The sequence below is a fragment of the Harmonia axyridis genome, chromosome X, assembly GCF_914767665.1.
Source record: "Harmonia axyridis chromosome X, icHarAxyr1.1, whole genome shotgun sequence".
Taxonomy (NCBI): Eukaryota; Metazoa; Arthropoda; class Insecta; order Coleoptera; family Coccinellidae; genus Harmonia; species Harmonia axyridis.
In genome coordinates this window covers 21,337,904-21,359,137 of record NC_059508.1, presented here as the reverse complement: position 1 = coordinate 21,359,137, position 21,234 = coordinate 21,337,904, and the positions used below count along the sequence as shown (strand labels likewise).

General features: G+C 31.6%; 1 protein-coding gene across 3 annotated transcripts in view; it reads right to left on the bottom strand.

The window, feature by feature from the left end:
* Window positions 1-455: 455 nt before the first annotated feature.
* LOC123686697 (protein grainyhead) overlaps window positions 456-21,234 on the bottom strand; it is a 169,350-nt gene continuing 148,571 nt past the window's right edge. For 2 of the 3 annotated variants that reach the window (XM_045626930.1, XM_045626928.1), the window contains 8 exons: window positions 20,651-20,813; window positions 14,250-14,361; window positions 5,549-5,643; window positions 5,311-5,466; window positions 4,575-4,754; window positions 4,137-4,517; window positions 2,359-2,423; window positions 456-1,840 (listed from right to left, as the gene is read on the bottom strand). In XM_045626930.1, coding sequence (XP_045482886.1) covers window positions 1,714-1,840; window positions 2,359-2,423; window positions 4,137-4,517; window positions 4,575-4,754; window positions 5,311-5,466; window positions 5,549-5,643; window positions 14,250-14,361; window positions 20,651-20,813 — 1,279 coding nt within the window. In that variant the 3' untranslated portion in view covers window positions 456-1,713. The remainder of the gene's footprint in view (window positions 1,841-2,358; window positions 2,424-4,136; window positions 4,518-4,574; window positions 4,755-5,310; window positions 5,467-5,548; window positions 5,644-14,249; window positions 14,362-20,650; window positions 20,814-21,234) is intronic. The other variant, XM_045626929.1, reaches the window with a different exon arrangement.

Genomic DNA, 21,234 nt, shown 5'->3' with positions numbered 1-21,234 from the left:
ATGTAGAACGATATTTATTAGGATTACTCGGCGGAAAGATAAGATATGAACTACTGGGAAGAAAGATCGGAACTGATCTATATTACTCGGATGAAAGATCTGAACTGATCGGATAAAAGGTCTGAACTGATCGGATGAAAGGTCTGAACTGATCGGATGAAAGGTCTGAACTGACTTAATGGCGGTGTGCTGCTTCTTTTATATTGATATGATAAATGCTGCTGTCAGCAGAAAGTAATAATGAATAGGCTTATTGTTGTAGGGATTGCCAACAATATACTTATTTTTTAGGATCTTTTTCGAAGTCAATTATTAGGCGACCTTTCAAACTATCTTGTCAAAAATTAAAATCCGAAATTTATATTATCTCAAACGGGTAATCATTTTTTAAATTGGATACTGTTTCGGAGGAAAGTTAGAATAGGTAAGGATAATAATGGATTGAAAAAAACTTGCTGTGAAAATTTCAATTTTACTTAAAAGATAATCATACATTTATATAGAAAAAACCTTAAATAACATAATATTGCGATTATTAGTAATATTGATTCACAACAATGTCGAATTATGAAATCAACATCTGTAGATGATTCTTACGTATTTATCTGTTGTATCTGTTCGATAACACTAGAAAAAAGATGGATACAGAGAGCTATTTTAACTTAATCTACTCTAATATCAATCAAAAATTACACAACATTTTGAGCTGTGTAAAATAAATTAATAATATACAAAACAATTAAACGTCAGTTCAGTACCTTTATAATAACTTCATTCAAATTTTTTTGCTCTGAATATGTACCTTTGAAAGTATGAATTTGGACAAATTATTTCATTGGAGACCTCGAATTACAAATTATGATAAAGCATTAAGTCAGGTACGTTTTGAATTTTTGTAGTAAATGGAATGCGTGTGTTGTATGTTTTTCATAAAAATTTCTTCTTAAAGCAAATATCACGGATTCACCAAAAAATATATATCTTTATATATCTATAACATGAGTTTGATAATAATATATCAAATATTGGAAAGACCAATAAAGAGAAAAACGATAAATTTAGTAAACATATTTTAGTACAACTTCAGAAATTCAACTGAGCAACAAACTTTCTGATCTCTAAAAATAGAGGTGCTGCACAAATATGTGCAGAAGGGTTTATCACAAAGTAACGACGTGTTTATTTTTTTGTCATGGCTTAGTTACTATTTACACGTAGTTAATAAAGAAGCTATTTACATTTGAAATATTCTCCCCGTCTCCTTAATATAGAAATTATAATCAGTTAATAGTCTGTACATGTCACGTGTTCAGATCATTTACATAATGTAATTTTGAGATCATAAGTGACCAATTCGAGAAATTGTGAAAAAACATTGCTCTGTTGCAAGATTTCTAAATGCAACAAATATTCTTCATTTCAAGCATTTCTTCCTGCTCATTATAGCACTTAAATATTGAATGATCACTTCAGTATTTTACAAATTATGATCGGACTGATATGCATCTATAAAAAAAAACAGAATGGCTAACAATAACTTAAATCGCATTAAAATGATAGAAAAGCCACTTCAACATTTCTACCAACTATAAACAAATATAAATTTCTACAGTGAACTTCTTCATAATACATAATAATATAAAACAATCACAACAGATCAATATAATTTAAACTGATTCGTAAAATTACAAATATAAGAAATATGGCAAGTTTTCATTGGTCCGTATATTCAATGAAAGTAATATCGAACAGGTCCTCGTCTACCGCTTTCAATTCTAACAAGAAGAGATCCTCGTTGCAGTAATACGATACCATGTCATCATCAATCTTGGCTATAATGCTGCAAGAAAAAACAAATGTATTCAACATCTTGAATTATTGAAATGCATTAACAATGTAGGGTTATGGTGATTCTCGAATGGTCTTCAAAAAATGTGAGATTATGAACACAAAAAAAAAGATGAATACACTATATGTTCCTTACAAATACATGCCTAATGATATGAATCCGGAGATCTTTGAAGAAATGAACTAGCCCCCTCAGATTATTCAATTTAGACTTAGAATTTTGATGTCAAGTTCAGAGAGACAACACCAGAAATATGCACTTAGAAACATTTCTTGTCCCGATTTTTTATTAAAATCATTTTTAGAACTCAGCACGGCAAGTAGCATCGTATCATGCGGTCTCTCTAAAATTAACGAATTGCAACTCCTGAATAAAAAAATATTATGTTTGAAAGGTATTCTGGCTACCAAGTTGTCAGTTAGTAGGCGGACTTGTTAGTGCTTGACCGTTAGTGTCCAGTTCACTTCTTGGCAGATACTCCAAAAAGAATTAAGTCAAGTTTAACTTACCCTTTTTTGTTTTTGCGATACAAGTTATTTATGCTCGAAGCGCTAATTTTGTACTTATTCTCAATCTGCAAAATAAGGAAAACAGAATTAATTTCTAGACCGGGGAAGAGTATGCAAAAATTTTCTGTCTTTCTCTATTTTAGCATAGATTTAGAAGAAGTACTGAGCTTTTGGAAATGAGAAAAATAAAATGCAAGTAACTGAATGAAATTAGTCACGTGGAGCTAGCTAAAGTGAACTGTTGCCACGTTGTGGTAGACAATAAGAAGTATGTTAATCCGAAGTCATGCTACTTCAAGTTATTTGTTAGATAGTTTGGAATGAGATGTGTTTATAAAAGCCCAGTACGTCCAGGTCCATGCGTGGTTAAACCTTCACTGGTGACATCACCCTAAGATAATATTGTCCCAAGTGTACAACTGCGAAGAATGGAATGAAAATGATGCAAATGTGGAATATTATATTTCTTTCCCAAAAGAAACGATTACACAGGCCAACAGGTTGGTTAATTCTTGGGCGCCAATCCGAAATAGCCCTCATATTTTGTCCAATCATATCTATTTTTTGAGATATGCTACTCTTAGCATTTTTCTATCCAACTTGCGTATATTTCATGTTATAACTATTACTATTGCCAGTTGAAAAGAAACAGGAATTTAAGAAGTTATTACAAAATTTACATACATCTTATCACGTAAGAATGTTTTTTTTATATGACTTCCTAATAAGTTAAGTACAGTATTTTCGCTGAAGGTTCCAATAGTCGGCCAACATGTGGATATCCCATCGATCTTTCATAGTTTCAATGTCCTGATGGAATTCTTTTTCATTAAAATCACCCAAGGTCTCTCAAGAGATCGTCCAGTTCTTTTTTATCGAAACACAGCTGAGTTGTAAATCTGCTTCGAATTCACTGCCGTCATCAGATTTAACTTTTTGAACTTCTAGGAGTTCAGGACGGCTGACACTAGTATGTCTTCTGAATGTACTACAGGTCTTCTTGCAGAATTTAAATCAGAGTTTATTCATTTGAATCTATTGTTTCTATATATAGTTTTAATATGAACGAGACAAGACTAGGAGTCATCATGATGGTTTGGCTGTTGTTTCCAAACCATTGATACAATAAACTTTCCAACTGTCAACTGTCGCAAATGTTCAACACATGTTTTATATATGAAATGTGTCGCCTAAATCCTGATCTCCCAAATGAATGCCAAAATAGGTAAGATAAGATCTTTCCATAAAGTCAGAAATAGTTTTCTGCTATATTTGATCTACTCGCCATATACATAACAAAAAACATCGGGATAATTTACACAGCTACTCAATATCTACTATATTAAATCGAGTACGACCAAGTAACTCTATTTCTGACTTTGAAATTAGCGGAAATGAAGAAGGTATGGGATTATAGATAATTCCAAGAGTAAAACAATTGATTTAGATCATGAGAATTTCCTGTTTTGAACATAGAAAATATATGTCTAATTTTGGCTAGTATTTGGAGTAACATCAATTGATCTATTTACCAAAAATTAGAGCTGATAGAAAAGATCTGGTGTAGATTTTTTTTAAATCAGTTGATGGATTTCTATCACCGAATGTTTATATCATTTAGTTGGCCTGTGTTATCGAAAGTACCAAGGTGAACAATTCATTTGAATCATGGAACAAAAAACAACCAGCGTAAGTCACCAGCACATCAGAATAGCACGTATCTAGTTTGGTGTTAAGCAGGAAAAAGCAGAGAAGCGTTGCAAGATTAACAAACTTACAGCATTCAGAAGTCCTTGCGTTGTTGGCGGCACCACATGCAATGGCGTGTAAACCTCCTCATTGTCCTGCCTCACATACAACATAACCCTCTCGTGTAGTGGAGGAGGACCTACATTGCCTGGACCACCTGAAGACATCTTCACGCGTTTTATTGGAGGTTGGAATACGTTCCCATCAGTTGTTAAGCTGTTGTCAAGAAGACTTTCCTTCTTATCAGCTTCTGGAGGGAAGTGATTGTGGAACTTCAACGTTGGAGTCGTTGGGGGTTTAACTGCAGGATGCAGCAGGAATGGTGATCCTGCCTTTACGTGATCGACTGGACCTCCTAAGGAACCCTCAGCCTCATGTGGGTAAAAGCCTTGAAGCTCCATGGTTGTCAGCTGGAAAACGTATAAGTTTTAGTAAAGAAACTTCAGAAATGATGAAGAAATCCTTACCTTATCGAGATCTTCAGCAGGAGAAAATAATACGGGTGGTTTATTCAAATCACTCATGCTGTAGAACTCCGATCTTTCACACATAGGGTGATACAGTTCGTCGAGCTTTTTACGTCCAGTTGCTGTCATTTTTCTTTTTGCCGCTCTTCTTTCTTCGTCACGTGTTTTTCTTTCAGCACCCTGAAATTGAACCCATCATTGGTATTTGCATATAGTTATCGTATAGGGAGTATATGCAAATGTATATGTGTGTCGGATCACGAAATGTACTTAACATTTTTTTTTCCTCGAGAATTATGGATTTTAGAATAGTGAACCAAATTATTTCCGATGCAGCTTATGGCTTGTCAATGATTTATTCCAGTTATTCAATAAATAAAATTCATAATTCAGCATTGTAGAAGATGTTTTCGTTTGAACTCAAAAATATCAACATCAACGAAATACTCTTCTGCTTTGAATTTTTAAAATTTTTTCATCTTTAATTTCGAAAAACTGTTGAATTTTCATGGTATTGAATAGTGTAATATTATTCGAGTAACTAAACCAAACCGACTTTGATAGAATGAAATGAAAACATCAAATTTTAATTACAGTGATGGCAACAGCAGGGCGAGCAAATATCCCTAGATTCAAAAATTAACAAAAATTCTTGGTTGGTATTAAAATCTCACTAGGTGTAGCGTCACTGCATACCTAAAGCGACTATCCTAAAGTAAGGGACCCTGAAACTCACCTTATCACAAAAGACTTTGATTTGGCAATATCCCCTATGGTAAATTTGAGTATCTCTAGGGTCTTCGTATGTGTCGATTTGTAGATGCAAAGGAAGGCCTTTCACACCTTTTTGACTGCTGAAATCCGTGCTCAAACATTGCACTGCAATATTAATCTGAAAGACGAATAATTCTGCTGAGAATTGTGAGCGACAAAAAAAAAACAAAGTTCAATAGTGAAAAAAGATGCATTCTTACCTTTGCTGTGCTTTCTAGTGGATTCCAGTAAATGGCAATAGCATTATGTGCAACTTCTTCTATACAACCAACTAAACCTACGCTGTTTTTTGTATCTGAAAAAAAAATAGAAATGAAAATTATTATTTATGTTAATAGTATTTCTTGTTTGCTGTTTCACCATATTAATTAGGTGGACCATAATATTTGTGTTGAAGACATTGAAAAGGAAATATTTCTCGATTCTAAACGACTTACCACCAATTTCATAAAGCAGCGTGAAAGAAAATTGCCCAATCAAAATAATTTAAAACTCGATAAATTTCAGGAAGCCTATTCGTGAATGTGAAAAATATGAAAATAAATGAATTTTAGTGTGTTCACTGGTACATAAATATATGCATATTTGTGGTATTTTATGTACAAATGATTAAAATAAATTTCTTAGGTGGTGATTAAAATATATCGCCAAACCACTCAAGAATGGAACGACCTTCAACGTTGATTAATACGATATTATTTCCAAGCAAAGGTCATTTTGAATATATTATCATCTGAATTTTTATACAGCGATATATGTCTTCAATATCAGGTAAAGGTAACATAGGCAAATCGTTTCTCAATACCAGATGTATAATCATTTATTTGAAATGATGAAATTTATATCCTGTTGATTTTCGCTTTTGTAAACCTTTTCCGTATATGGAAATTCAAATTGGTCATTATTCGTCTATTCACATCATTCAAAATGAATTGATTTAATTCTTCAAAAAATTGATGTTTTGTTTGCATTGAGTTAAAATCGATTTCACGGAAAATTGATACAACACATTCGTGAACTTCATATTGGTATTGACGATTTCAAATACAATAAATTTCTACCGAAGTGCCACCTCTTACAGTTTCGAAGCTTAATTTTTATTTGACCAGGATTGGATCCCGACAAAGCGATTACCAACAAAACAGAAATATTAGATAATTTAATAGAAGAAATTTTTACCCGTAGTGTAAAATTTGTTTGTTTTTCTCTGATCGTTTTTGGATATTTGTGGAAATATTCAGTGTTAAAATAACAAGTTGCTTTCACACAATTGTACTCTCCACCTTTTCTTTCAAGGATAATGTACCAGAAATAATTCAATTCTACCTGCTCATTTCACACACAATCATACAGTGGAAACTAAAGCACCGAAAGTCACAATATTAAAAATTGGGGACTGACCACCATTAAATATTTGGGCTTAAACTACCTGTATTCGGTAAAACAATTTGTGCGATGATTCTTGAATCCCTGACATCGAATCATTCTCTGAATTCAAGTTGAAATTCAACAATTAAAGAATTTTGAATCACCTCACCTATTCATTTTCACTGAGTAACAAATGAAAAAAAAATGAATGAAACGCTTCGTTATGTTTTTGTTTGTTTCAGATCAGTTTAATCACAGTCATTAGTTTTTCTATTACCTAATAAAACTTATAGAATTTCTTCCTTTATGATTTCAAAGGGTCATCATTATAAATGATGAACGAAAAGCCCATAAATGAATATTCCATGGTAATCAAACACTATTGAATTGATAAATACCGTTTGACTGCGTAGGCGTTGTAAGATGACTCGAGATTCAGGGTGTGAAAGGAAAAAAAGGAATATTTCGAGCTTTATGATCTTTCTATTAGTTCAGCATAAAGATTTTCAATCTTTGAATATCCACTTGTAATTTGCATACGTTTTCTCTTCAATTGCCGTAACGTAGAAGAGTAATCGTTTGAAAGAAAAATATGCACAATATTCGTTATTACGTATACACTCAAGAGGACGTTGCCTCTTGGAAACACCCCTCAAGGCGTGTTTTAGAGAATTGCGATGAATAACATCGAAAAAAATCCATACTTTATTGAAACTGTCAACTCAATTTCCAAGATAACAATTCAGCGCATAATAGCTTGTAACATATTGCAACAAAAGAAGGTTTTATCGCCGAATAAATACTAAAATCATTTAAATTTAAATTGGTGTTGGTTTAAAGGTCAGATGTACACCTACATGCTTATAAATAAATTCTGTATGTATATAATAAGTGTTTTCCACAGAAAACATATCGGTATACATACTGATATAGTACCCGTTGTTTATTTCTTGTTGGTATAATGCAAGCGTAAATGAATATCAACATTTCGTTCTCTTACGACAAATATTTCAGAGAAACTTTTTTTATGCCTAAAGCAATTTGAAATGATGAAACCGATCATATAGAATCAAATTTTCGATACACAGTTTTTGATATTATTAGAATATTCGGTATTATTTTGTTATTACTCAAATATTACAACTTTATAAAGTTATGTGCTCACTTTTTTACATATTCAATGAATTACCTAATTTCAAAAGGACTTGATAGATGTATAAGCAGATTGAAAGTACTCTCTATGATTTTCGAAAAATAAATCAATATTTCGTGGAAAATTTTTTCCAATGAATCTAAACGAAGTACATATTTGAAATCTTCTCATGAAATTGATGAGAATTTTCTTTCTCTAATTCTGTGGCGAATCCGTTCATTCTGCCATACCTTGAAGAATAAAATTGTGCGGGAATATATCAGTTTCACACAGATTTCATGGTTAAATTTCATTATTATATGTTGGTGCTTGGAACTTTCCTGTAATGGACTTATCTATCATCTGTCAAATTTGTGATACAGAAATAGTATATTAAATATAACATAAGCTCGCCATGAAAAGTCACTTCAACTCCGAATGAAATATGCTATTTTTTTTTCAAACGTTTTGTAATTCATACAATCAAATTCTGAACAAAATCGTACGAGAATATATCAGATTTGCACAGCTTTCATGGTTATATTTTATTATCACTACACCGATACGGGGAGACAGAGTTTTTGCTGAGGTTTTTATCTGTTCTCTTGTATCATACGTTGAAATGTATGATGCCCCGTTACATTTCCTCTGCTAATACTGAGATTCATCGACACATATGCTTGATTGTTTGAAATTAATATTTTGTATTTGCTCTTTCTCAAAAGAATATATATATTATCATATGTTGGTACTCCGAACTCTCTGCAGCCGTCACGGATTTATCTGTCACTTCATCGTTTATTTTCATTTCTGCTCAGAAGTCAAGTCGTGAACAATAACAAATACAATATCTACTCTACACCTATAGTAATATCGAAATTCCTGGAACTTGCCTAAATAGAAATACCTATATCAAGTAGATCCTATGTTATCTCGAACTTATCTAATAGTATAGAAGAAGTTGTTTCATAAAATGGAAGGTAGAATCAAGCAAAATTATTACATCTCGTATGACTACTATTTACATTTATTTTGCAGAATTGTTGAACTCTCCAGGGTGAAAAAAATCGAAAATACTAATATGTACAATCCACACATACTTATTTATATATTTAATAACTGCATTGGATAACCAAAAGGATTGAAATAACTAGAAATATTTTCGATGAAGAATATTGTTTACAATGTTTTCTTTACGGATAAGTTATGGAAAGGCATTGATGAAATATATTGTAATATAACTAACCTAAAAATTTTAGCATAAATATCATAAATGTTCAGAAAAACTGATTGAGAGAATTATTATTCTCATCAACAATATTAATGCACTTATATTTTTGATTACTAAAGAAGAATTACTGCAATTGTGCTAATATGTGATTTTATGAAAATAAATGAGATTTGTTTTGATATATTCTATTCATTCTATAATAATTTGAAGATTGAATGAACTCTCAGTCCATATCATTGAAAGTACAATTATTGAAAACTTTGATTGTTACATTAGAATGCATAATGCATCCCTACATGGAATGATAGTCCAGGTATGTAGTGGTTACGTTTGTAGTACCTTTGCAAATTGTATTTATAATGGGAACGTTCAAATTTTGACTACTCGATGCAGGAATATAGCTAGCCAAGATTTCAGAAATAACCTTATTTGCCTGGTAGAGGCAGATGATTGATTATTTATAATCATGCTGCTCATCTCGATTCTTCTGCATGCACTAGAATATCTGATAATTAATATCTGCAATTTTGTTCCAAAATTATGAAATGTCAGATAACATCGAAGATAATATACATAACTTGACATCAACAAATTCAAAAACTGTTCAATGTCTTCAAATTCTAAAACCTTAAATTTTTTTGGAATACATTTTTTTTACAATAAAGCTTGTCATTTTGAATGATTTGTCAAAATCAATATAACGTTACAGGTTGAGTATACAACATTACATCGAATAGGTTTTTTTTTTCCATAAAGCTGAACTTTCATGAATTTTGCTTAAACATTCAAAATATGCGATAACAACGTTTTCTCTTGTAAATAGGATGATTTTTCGTGGTCCATAGTTGAATTTTGTATATTCGTTCTCCCAATATTTTTTTGACTTCTGGGGAATTATTCTATTTCGTGCATCTATCGCAATGCTTTTATTTCTGGAGGAATCTAGTTCATTCCAAAATCAGATATTTAAATGTATTCATTGATAATTGCATCTTCAACACTTATTGAATTTTGAGTTTGTGATACAGACATCTGTTCTGCCAACCAACATTTTTCAATGCAAAAATCAGTAAATGATATTTATTGAAAAAAAAACAATTTTGCCATCCGATATTTTTCAATGAACAAATCACTAAACGATTTTTATGGAAATATTCCATTAATTTCAATAAAAATTCAGTGAATTGGAGAAAATTATGTATAATACTCTTATACTCCTACAGAAGGCTCATTTGAATCAGTGGAAAAATATCAATACCTTCTGCACTTGTACCTATAACAAAAAACTACTATGTTTTAGTTTTTTCGTTGATTCTAACCCAACTATGCAAATTACATCAAATTAATGTCAGAAACTGGGGGATTAAAAAGAAGAATCTTTGTTTTTATCTCTGTATAGAAGACACATTACATAACCTCTTTTGATAAGTGGTCTCTAAACTCACATGACGACATGGATATCATTCATTGTGAAAAAGTAGCTCCTTAAAAACATCGATTCGATTGAAATGGAACAAATTACCACTCAATGCCGAAGAAAAGATCCTTTTCTACTAAATAAATATTAATGCTTCCCACGTATGAAACCTACGCAGCTTCTCGTATCAAATTCAAATGAAGCATAATGAAAATTCAAAATCGATTATGCTCCACTTTAAAGTGATTACTGTTCGTTACAGAGACGTAATCTTCTTGGCTCCATATGGAGAGACAAATGTAGTAGTATCTCGAGTCCAACAAGTGTAACTCCCGTGAAAAATAAGAACCAATTTCATAGTGGAAAAAGAATAAAGTTGTCACTCTTTATGGAACCAGTTGGAATCAGAAAAGGACGCAAAGATTTGAACAGAGAAAAATGAGAAAATGCAACACGAACTTAGGAGCCCATTACACCCTTGCACACTATAGAATTTCATCCAAAGGTATTGGCGCTTCAAAACAGTGCTTTTCCATTTTGTTCGATATTCTGATTGAATTTTTTGATCGAAACGAAATTTTGAATAAAGCTTGAAATAATTATTCAAAATATACACGCAAAATATCATCCGATCGAATTCATTGTAACGAAAATATTGTGCAAGTATTCTCCAATATTCTACATGAATATTCTATGATTGTGAAGATGTAATCAGCATGAAATTAAGCAAGAAACTTGACATGGTCATTTCATACAGGAAGCCAAATGTTGATATAAAGTCCATTTATAAAAGTAACTCAGCGAAAATTTGTGAAAAAATCTTTCATTGTGGAATTTTAAATTGGCAAAACAATGTATTAGATAAGTTGAACTCTTATGGAATAAGAGGTAAAGGTCCTCAGTTTCAATGTGAGGAATAAGTGCCATGATTATAGTGAGATGAGTGCTGGTATTCCTCAGGGACCTTGAGACCGTTTGTCTTATAAGGTTATGAAATTTTGGGCTACGCGATTTGAAATTTTTTCACGAGTCTTGAAATTATTATTCTTCATCTAAATGTAAATTTTCATAATCGAATAAATAGTTTTGGGAAACAGGAGAACAAAATTGCAAAATTCGAGTTTATAGGACTCTTTTTTAGGACACCCTTGAATTTGACACGAATTCGAAAACTACAGACATCGTGACGAAATTATACAGTTGGGAACAAGTGCTCAAAAATTGAAAAGTTATTTGATGAATACTTCGCTAGCTCTGAGGGATCGAAAGTCTATTGTTATGATGTTATTACTCTTTTCTTTTCAGAAATGAAAATTTGGAATTACCAAAGAAAATGATCTAAAAAAAAAAATTCTTCGAATTCTTCGTCGTTCTGAAACTTTTTATTATCATTTTGATCGAATTCCTGTTTTGATGGAATCATTGGTCATTCCATGACGTATGTAAATGTATTTAATCGAAGGGGCTATATTTTGACGAATAATACACATTTTGTGTTTCATTGACCAATTCCCGGTGTTTTTTATCCTCATTGTAAGAAAGAGCTTCATCCGGTCATTAAATATTCCCAATCAATCCTTCATTTCTATAACCGTGTTCAAAAATGTTTTTTGCCACCGTATCCGATCTCATATAAATCATGATTATAAGCTCGTAGCTGAAAAACCATTAATCATTTCATTTTTATTTTAACCTTGTAACCCAACATTAATCTATCTAATGCAATAAAATCCAATGAATTTACATATTTAATTGCAATTGTGTTATACCGAGAAGTGAACAAATCCTCTGAAAAATGACATGACTAGCGGTGTTTTCTCTGCTATAATATTTCACGAAAGCAACCGTATATGTAGATGATATATAATTTTCAAATTACCGGAAAAAGTATCAAAAGTTCGTATCTCTTGGTATATGATTTTAGGTTAGACTTCTCTATTCTATACGAAAATTGTCAGATGGACTTATTTTACAGATGCTGGCGTAACCTTTAAATGAACTAAAAAAATTGATTTATAGTACGTACGAGGCAGAAAAATGAATATATACGCAGAGATTAATTGTGTTGATCAAACTGACCGAATTATCAGATAAATGAGTTCAAAGCGCTTAGTGGGTGTGTAGCCCAAATCGACTCTTTTCTGAATTGGAAGATTTATCTACCATCGATGATGTCTTGAGGATATAACTTAAACCATCGTTTCTTGAGTTAACCGAAACGTGAAATGAAATTCACTAGGCCTCACGAAGAGTCTATCTGATCACTTTGGTTCATCATTTTCAATAATAAACAAAATACATGCATTTTCAAAAACAGTGAAAAACAAGGACACCAAAATGGAAAAATTCTTTTCTCGAAAATGTAACATCATATAAACACAACATTGAGTTCATTATTTGAATATTGGAAATTTGTTTTCATAAAGGTATTGAAACGGAAGACCTTGTTCTTAAAGAATCAATTCAAATTGTTTATATCACGGAAATACTGAACGAAATATCTGACGAATGCAAATTCGGTAGCGAGAATCTTTGAGTTTTGGAATAAATGAAAGAATTTCATTCTTATTGATTAAACGAATTCCAAATTGCCTTCGATTGAATGATGGTCATTAAATTCGAATTTTCGTTGATGATTTATTCTATCTAATTGTTTTTCAAGTATACGATGTCGTTAAGAATAGATTTATATATAAACCAGTTCCAAAATTCCCCTAGAAATTCATGGGATAAGGCCAAATAACCTTTCATTAATTAAATGAGTACATTCTTCGGAAACGATTGTCCTTTCACCTGTTCAGATATCGAATATCTTCTGCTCATTATCTCTCAGCCGATAATGTCATCTGACATCATCAAATTTCCTCAAGTTTTCCAATAGGAGGTTTTATTTTGATATTAATAAAAAACCAAGTATATTTTGAGAAAAATCAATGGATGTCTCTTTCATTATAAAGAGGCAGGTATACCATTAACGATGAAAAAAGATATCAGCCAAATGGTAGTCACAGCTACGGTTGCAGCACCATAACCTTTGCATGAAATTTTTCATGACCAATTCGCACATTTGCGGCTATATGTCCTCGATAACTTCCCAAATTCCATCTTTAAGGTCTTGAATTGATTTTGGAGCATAAGCATAGAGCTTATTTTTCACGTTGCCCCAAAGAAAAAAGTTTAAAAGTCGTTGATCAGAATATCTCGATGTGATCACCTCTTCGAGAAATAATACGGCCAGGAAACTTTTCTAGAAAAGTTACGAATTGTTTCGTTGTTTGTGTGACACGTAACCCATTTCCGGACATAAAAAACATTATTCATAGATCGGTAGCGCAATACATTCACCGCATAAGTTGCACCAGCCTCATTTTCGAATAAAAAAGGTCCACTCACACCACCAATCCAAACGTTCAGTTGTTCTTGGACGACGCACGTGGTTTCGACTACTCACATCACTAACTTGTCCCAACAGCACAAATTGTACCAAGAGTCTCATTATTGTCGGCCGAGAAGGTACAACGACCCAAAAGTGCTTTAGTTTTGTAAATTGCGACTGCAAAATTTCCAAAATTTCAACCATTTCAACGTGTTGTTGATGCGTGTATCTTCCATTTTTAGTAATGGCGTAGTTTTTACATGACGAATGTCAAAAGATGGCACTTTCAAAACTAACAGCTATCCAGATAGCGAGCTATTCGAAATGAAAAAATTGGAAAACCCTCAATCAATAAAATGAACATAAATTGAACTTACCGGCATCTAGAATTCTCTGTTTGACGGAATGTTGCCTGCCATGCCAAAACTGCCAGGCTTTGATTTCGTCGTCAGGGCTTTTTTCTTCTCTAAACATGAGCATCACGATACTCTGCAAAAAAAATAGATAAAACTGAATAAAAATCCATATATTATTCCAATGAAGTTCCGATAGTGACATTCCAATTTCATAAAATATCCGAAATTTCCGAGATGTTGGTAAATGATTTCCGTTCTGATTATGTTAAACTGGGTTCATATTTTGAAATCCTTGTTGTGGAGGAAGTATTGTTTTTTATCAATTAAAATTTATATTGAGCAGCCAATTAGAGAGGGCCATTTGCAACGTATGTGTATAATTCAAAATGTAATATGCAAATGTTGTAGTCCTTCACAAATTTATGAGAAAAGTTGATGAAAATACATATAGTATTCGAATGTTTCAAAAAGTTTAACCTTGTGTATTAATTTGAGATGGATGATGACGTCCATGACAATAAGAATGCATTATATCCAAATGCTAAAATGCTATAGGATTTTTTTTTTATTTTTGGCCATTGAATATATATTCTATGCATTGTGATTAGCTACGATCTTTTTGAATCATGATGTGATTGGAGTAATTATTTATTTGTCTGATTTGAACCTGATTGTACTGAAATATATTCGAAGAAAACGAAGAGCTTAAAGCGGGTATCCTCCAACTACAGTTGGAGCAATGTCTTTCTTACGTTTTTCAACAAATGATCAATAAGTTCGATTCGTACAATTTTAAATGAATAGTTTGAAAAGCGTTGTCACTCTAGTAGAGCCAGAAGACCAGAATTTTCTGCAAAACTCAATAATTGTGAACATAATGTGATTCATAAATCGCGTTATGAGAATTCGATTTGAGTTTTTTTATTATTTGTATTTTAATTTCGTACCCGACTAGAATTCATCACAATTTTCACTTACTAGATATTAACTAAATACAACATACAACTACATATAACGTCAACCCAGAAATATTCGATTTTTTTTTGTAAATTCCAACAACCTTCTCATGTTTTTGAAATGGGCAGAGTTCAAATATTGATGAAAAAACTCCATCTGCTATCCAGAAGAGAAATAACACCAAAATAATTTATATCGGTGTAAAAGAATCTAAGAAAAAGAAACATTGAAATATAATTATATAAAGACAAAAAATAATAGAAAAAAGCCAAATACCTTAGTGTATTTCTAGACCAAAAGTGATTTTACCAAATAATTAAGGAAAAATGAAGCAATTGCATGGGGCAAATATCGGACTCGACGACCAAATTATTTTTTAAAAATAAGGGTCGGTGAATAGGAACTGCGGAAGAGAAAATGAAGAATCAGAAAGACAAATGAGACAAGAGACTTGAACAAGGAATTTCAGTCATCAAGAAGCATAAGGATCTGAGTATATGATAATATTTTCAATAATAAATTTTTTGAATCATTCGAGATTTTTTTTAATACTTCTGAAATTCGCGTTGATCCTAATAATTCGAGAACACGATCTGCGAATATTTGAAGCAAAAAATAAACTAATTTAAAAAATATCATTCTACAGATAATCAACAACAAATTTGCTATTTTTCTTAAGTGTTGGAATATTTTGCGATAAAAGACTAAATAATAAACCACAGAGTACATTTGCGGCGTTTTTCGATAAAAATGAGTCGTCTTTGCGTATAATGTTTAAAAAAAATTTGAAGTTAGAGAAATATAAATGGGAAGTGTCAGTTTAGCTGCCTTATTTTCGGTCGAAAAAGTTTGAGGATCCATTGATATTCCAGCGGCTTATTTAACGATCGAATTCTTCCTTATAAGCGATACGGCCTGCTACATTTCGACTGGCAATTTCGTGTATGAAACTGGCATTTCTCGCTCCTTTAATTTGTGACAATGCGAATTGTTTCTGCCTCAATTAATCTCAACAAAAATAGATAGTTATAACGAGTGTCGTTTTTAGGTAGAGCGCGAGATAAAAAGTCGTATATTGTTGTCGGTTGATATTAATTGACGGAAGGTACATTTTGAATCGAAACTGATTGGTATGTGAGGCGGTTGAACATTCAAATATGAAGAATGGTCTGTGAAACGGCTCACGTATAAGCTGGCCAATTACTGTCCAAGAATTCTACTCCTAAAAAAACAGGCGGTCATCACATACATGACCTCATATGGACATAAAGAGCTACGACACTGTACTAACCTATGACAAATGCGTACATTGGAATAAGACAATTTACAATTACGTACTCGATCATTAGTTACAGTTCGGTAGATTACACATAATTATAGCAATTAATAGAAAGTTTTGGCCGTCTTCTGTTTATTGATTGTTGCCAGTTCCTTTCGGCATTCTTCAGTCCTTAGGGCCTGAAGGAAGTGAACTGAAATCATTTTAATAACGACAAAAGCAAAACGTCTACAAAATGACAATTTCTAAATTTGGAGACATTTTGTGCTTTCGAACCTCATCGGAGATGTTCCAACCAAAAGAGATTGTTGCAAAAACACGATTTCATGCCGAAGTGTTTCATATGTTATTAAAACTAGCTAGAACACATTGCACCCCGCCAAGAGGAGGAATGATTTTCCCAAAGACAAATTTAACGAGACTCAATCAATTTCCATGATTATGCTGTATATTCTGAAACACACACCTTATCCAATAATGCTTATTAACTTCCGCTGTGAGTGAAATGAAATGAACTGCTTATTTTAATGTTCTAGAAGACGACAGTCAGAAACCGTGTACTGGTCATTTGCATAAATCAGAATTCGTTATTCCATCAGTATCTATGTAAATGTACAGCAGGTCCGATATATCTTATTAAATTGTTATAATTATTAAGCATTCGGCCACGCCAAATGTGTATTACTTTTGTGGTTTCCGATGAACATGTTCGGAAAAACTTATGATTGCACAGCATGCACATCACGCATGTTCTAATGTACGATCGGGGAACAAATGCAGTAGAGAATTCGCAAGCTGAGCTGTCAAAGACTCTTTTGAAAAGTATGTAGTTACAAGATATGTTAATTTTTGAAATACTTATCTTAATTTACTTTTTCAGTATTCGATACGATTATTTTTTAGTGAGGCATTCGTAATTTATTACGTGAGTTTAGGTTTTTAATGTTACGACATATTACGGTTCTTCAATAAAAATAATAGAATTCGAAATGTTTATAATGGCAAAACTGTGTATTTTTTTCTGACATTTCTAATGTCATTCTTGTCCAAGAGGATGAGCTTATTAATCATGAAAAGATAATTAATAATAATAAAATAATTATTAAATTGTTTCATTAAAATTGATGCTCATTTGTGAATACTGAGAGAAATTATTCAGTTAATTAACTCTCTTTCGTCGTGTTCTAGGCAAATTTGGAAGTGAATTTTCTTTCCACGATACAGTATAGTACCAGTTTCAAATTAGTCTACAATACGACGAATAGTACTTCGATTAGTTAATCGGAGCACTATTCGATTTATTCAGTAGAATAATGTCGTATGAATTTTTCTCAATTTTTTTTCAGTATTCGAAAATGAGAACTGATTTCAATAAAACTATTTTACAATTTCTAAACGTTGTTGAAGCGTGTATCCTACCAAGATTGAATGGCATAATCTACTGAACATAAATGATATGAGAAATGTCAAAAATAATACACAGTGTTGCCATCACAACTATTTTGAATTTTATCATTCTTATTGGAAAACCCGTAAGTTCATTCTAAAAAGTACCTCAGACACTTTTGTCATAGATAAAAGGAACTAAGTGTGCAAGTTAACATCAATACATTCAGATACTTTTTTCTAAAAGCTTTGACTGGGGTTACTTCATCCAAGAATTAGAGATTTTATAATCAGAAGATGAAGTATGAATGAATTAAACCTTTTTTTTTTCATTTTCGGGGGATTTCTTACTTTTGCAGAAAATTTAAATCAAAATTACAAATACCCCGTGTCGATTAATTTTTTTTTTCAATTTTATAATCGTTCGCAAATGCAAACCAACAAACTTTTAAAAACATAGTTTTAACATTGCGTATATGACAAAGAGATCAAAAATTACCTCAAGGTTTGAACCCAGCTAGAATTCTAACAGACAATATTGTGTTTCTATCTTTACTTAATATATGATTATAAAATCAGAATTTCTATTATAATTCATAAATTGTTATTTCTCTGTATAAATTCTGTTTTGTTTATATTAATCACCTACTAGACTAATTCGTGGTTGGAAGGTTCCCATATTCTATAAGTGATCTTGAAATCTTGAAAAATTAGGATTGAAAGCGATATATTGAAAATTAATGAATAACATGTATATATAATAGAGAAAAATAAATGTTCGAAAAAGAGATTACATTTTGAGTCCACGTAATGATCTTTATTTAATGTTTTTTTTCTGAAGTTAATCGGAAAGATGGAAAGGCCTATTTTGACGATGAATCTCTCCAGACTGGACAAAAACCAGATCTTGTCCTCAAACCTAATAAAAAGTGCGAGAGTAGGCAATTAAAATCAATCGATAGGTATAATTGTTCTATTATGATTGCGTACCCTATTAAAAGGTAAATAATAATTATTTGCGCAAACGATGCAATTTAGATGTTCAATTAAAGCAGAACCTTCAATAAAAATCATCATCATTTCGATGCTTCGATAAAACAGTTCGTATACTTACTACTGTTCATTCTTTTTGTGCGTTTTAATCAGAACGAAATGGAATAAAAACATAAAACATCTTCAAATACGAATTGAATATATATATATATATATATATATATAACGACAGGATTTTACCTTGGTAAAATATATATATATATATATATATATATATATATATATATATATATATATATATATATAAATATTCTAATCATGAACAATAATGGTTTTTTTTCAGACAACTTCGTACTGAAAACGATGATTATTTTGATGAAAATATCATCAGAAGTTGATAAAATATCGATATCAATGGTCATGGTAGTAGATGAAAGCCGTCCAAAATGACCGAAATCTCCAACATCAACTGGCAAGGTCATGGCATCCGTATTTTGAGACGTTCATTGACTATATTGACTAAAGTGGAACAATCAATAGTGAATATTATTTAAAGTTGTTGGATCCATTGAGTTCAGAAATAAATAAAAAACGTCCTCGAATGCAAAAGATAAAAATTTTCTCTCACCCAGAACAATGTTCTTTGTCATAAATCAATGAAAACTATGGTTAAAAAATTACATTTTGAAAAAACCTATAACGGGATGATTTTCGACAAATCCGCAGCTTAAAAGCTGCTTTGAAAAATAATGTGTTTACAAAACACACCAACTGTTTTTTATATCTCTAAAACCAAATTTAATTTCTAATTTCCATGATCTATAAAAATTATTGAAATTTTGGAATTTTTTGAATATCTCGAACTGAAACCCAGAAATAGCGAAATATTTGAGACATTGAAACAGTCATTTTTGAGAAACCTCTGTAACTCAAAAATTAATCAAGAAAACTATGATTTGCTTCGTGATATCTTATTATTTCGAAAAAAAAAACGGGGCCCTTGAAAATTTTTTCTCTGAGTCTTAAAGTTTTCGAGATGCTTTCAGTGACCATCGAATTTAAGGTTCCCATACAAGATCATTCTTGAATTTGACTGACGATTGAAATCGAATTTTCAAGAAAAAATGAACCTTTATTGGTTATTAAGTTAACTGATGATTCTAGTTTAATCAGAATCAAAATAAATTTCTTCCTTTTCCATATTGTCTTTTGCATTCGATGATTCTACCGCGATATCTGAAGAATGCTTGAAAATGAGAATTAATCCAAAAATATCGCCAGTCCAGACATAAGAGACACGTTATCTCGAATACTTTGCAATGAGGAAACAGGAATGTCAGTTATTATGTTTTCCGTTCAACAGTCGTACGATGTATAGTTATCCATACCAATCAGTTCATTTGAAACCAACTCAATTAATTTGAAGCAATGTCCAGAGGTTTTTTCTACCCGAGCAATGTGGAATGATTTTTTGCTATCGCAACTTTAAAAAAATTTCTACTCGTTATATCTATTTATGTGGAAATTAATTGCATTGGAGTTTCTTCTCTTTTTGACGGTACCTATTCGTTTGAAAGTGTTGCATTTCTTCCTCTTATGGAGAGTTGAATTATTAATTCATATGTGGGAATAACCTTCAACTGCTTAACCAAGTCATATTTCATGACCAACTGTTTATAATTTTATATGTTTCCTCTCAAATTATTGCACCTTCAGTTATCGTATAATAAGAAACTACATATTTTTTTTTTCCAAAGGAAGGAAAATTTACAGGAATATAATTAAGAAACAAATAGAAGTTACTTACCTTTACAGTTTGTGATTTGAGCTGTTTGTCTGGATCCGGAATATATTCTAAGGTGATGCCATAAAATTGACCTTTATTTATGTAAGTGATCCTGTCATCTTCACGTCTCTGTGATGTCGAAATAGGTGTTTCTAAATGATATTTGAAGCCGACTGGTGAAAATCTGGAAAGAAAATAACATTTTGTTATTCCCGGTAGAAAAAAAATTGAAAAGGCCGCTGTAGGTCGAGTTTGTTGTAACTGAAATATTAGTTGTTTTTTTTTGATATACTGCCCGAATCCTTCAATGATTCAGATAGAGCAATCTCAACAAAATTTTATAAAAGTCTTAAAATTGTGAATGTAATTTTTTATGGTATTTTTTACATGGTTTACGGGAAAGCACCATGCACTGCATCAAAAATTGCCTTTCGGCGAATTCGCTTTTAATTTTTTATATGTTGTAGAACTCATGATGCTGGTCAAATGTCTTCATTGCATCACCGCTCTGAATTCAACCGTTTAGATTATATCGGGTGCTAAAAATAACTTCTCCAAAATTTCAAATCAATAAATTTTTTGAATATATAAAGCAAATCAGGTGT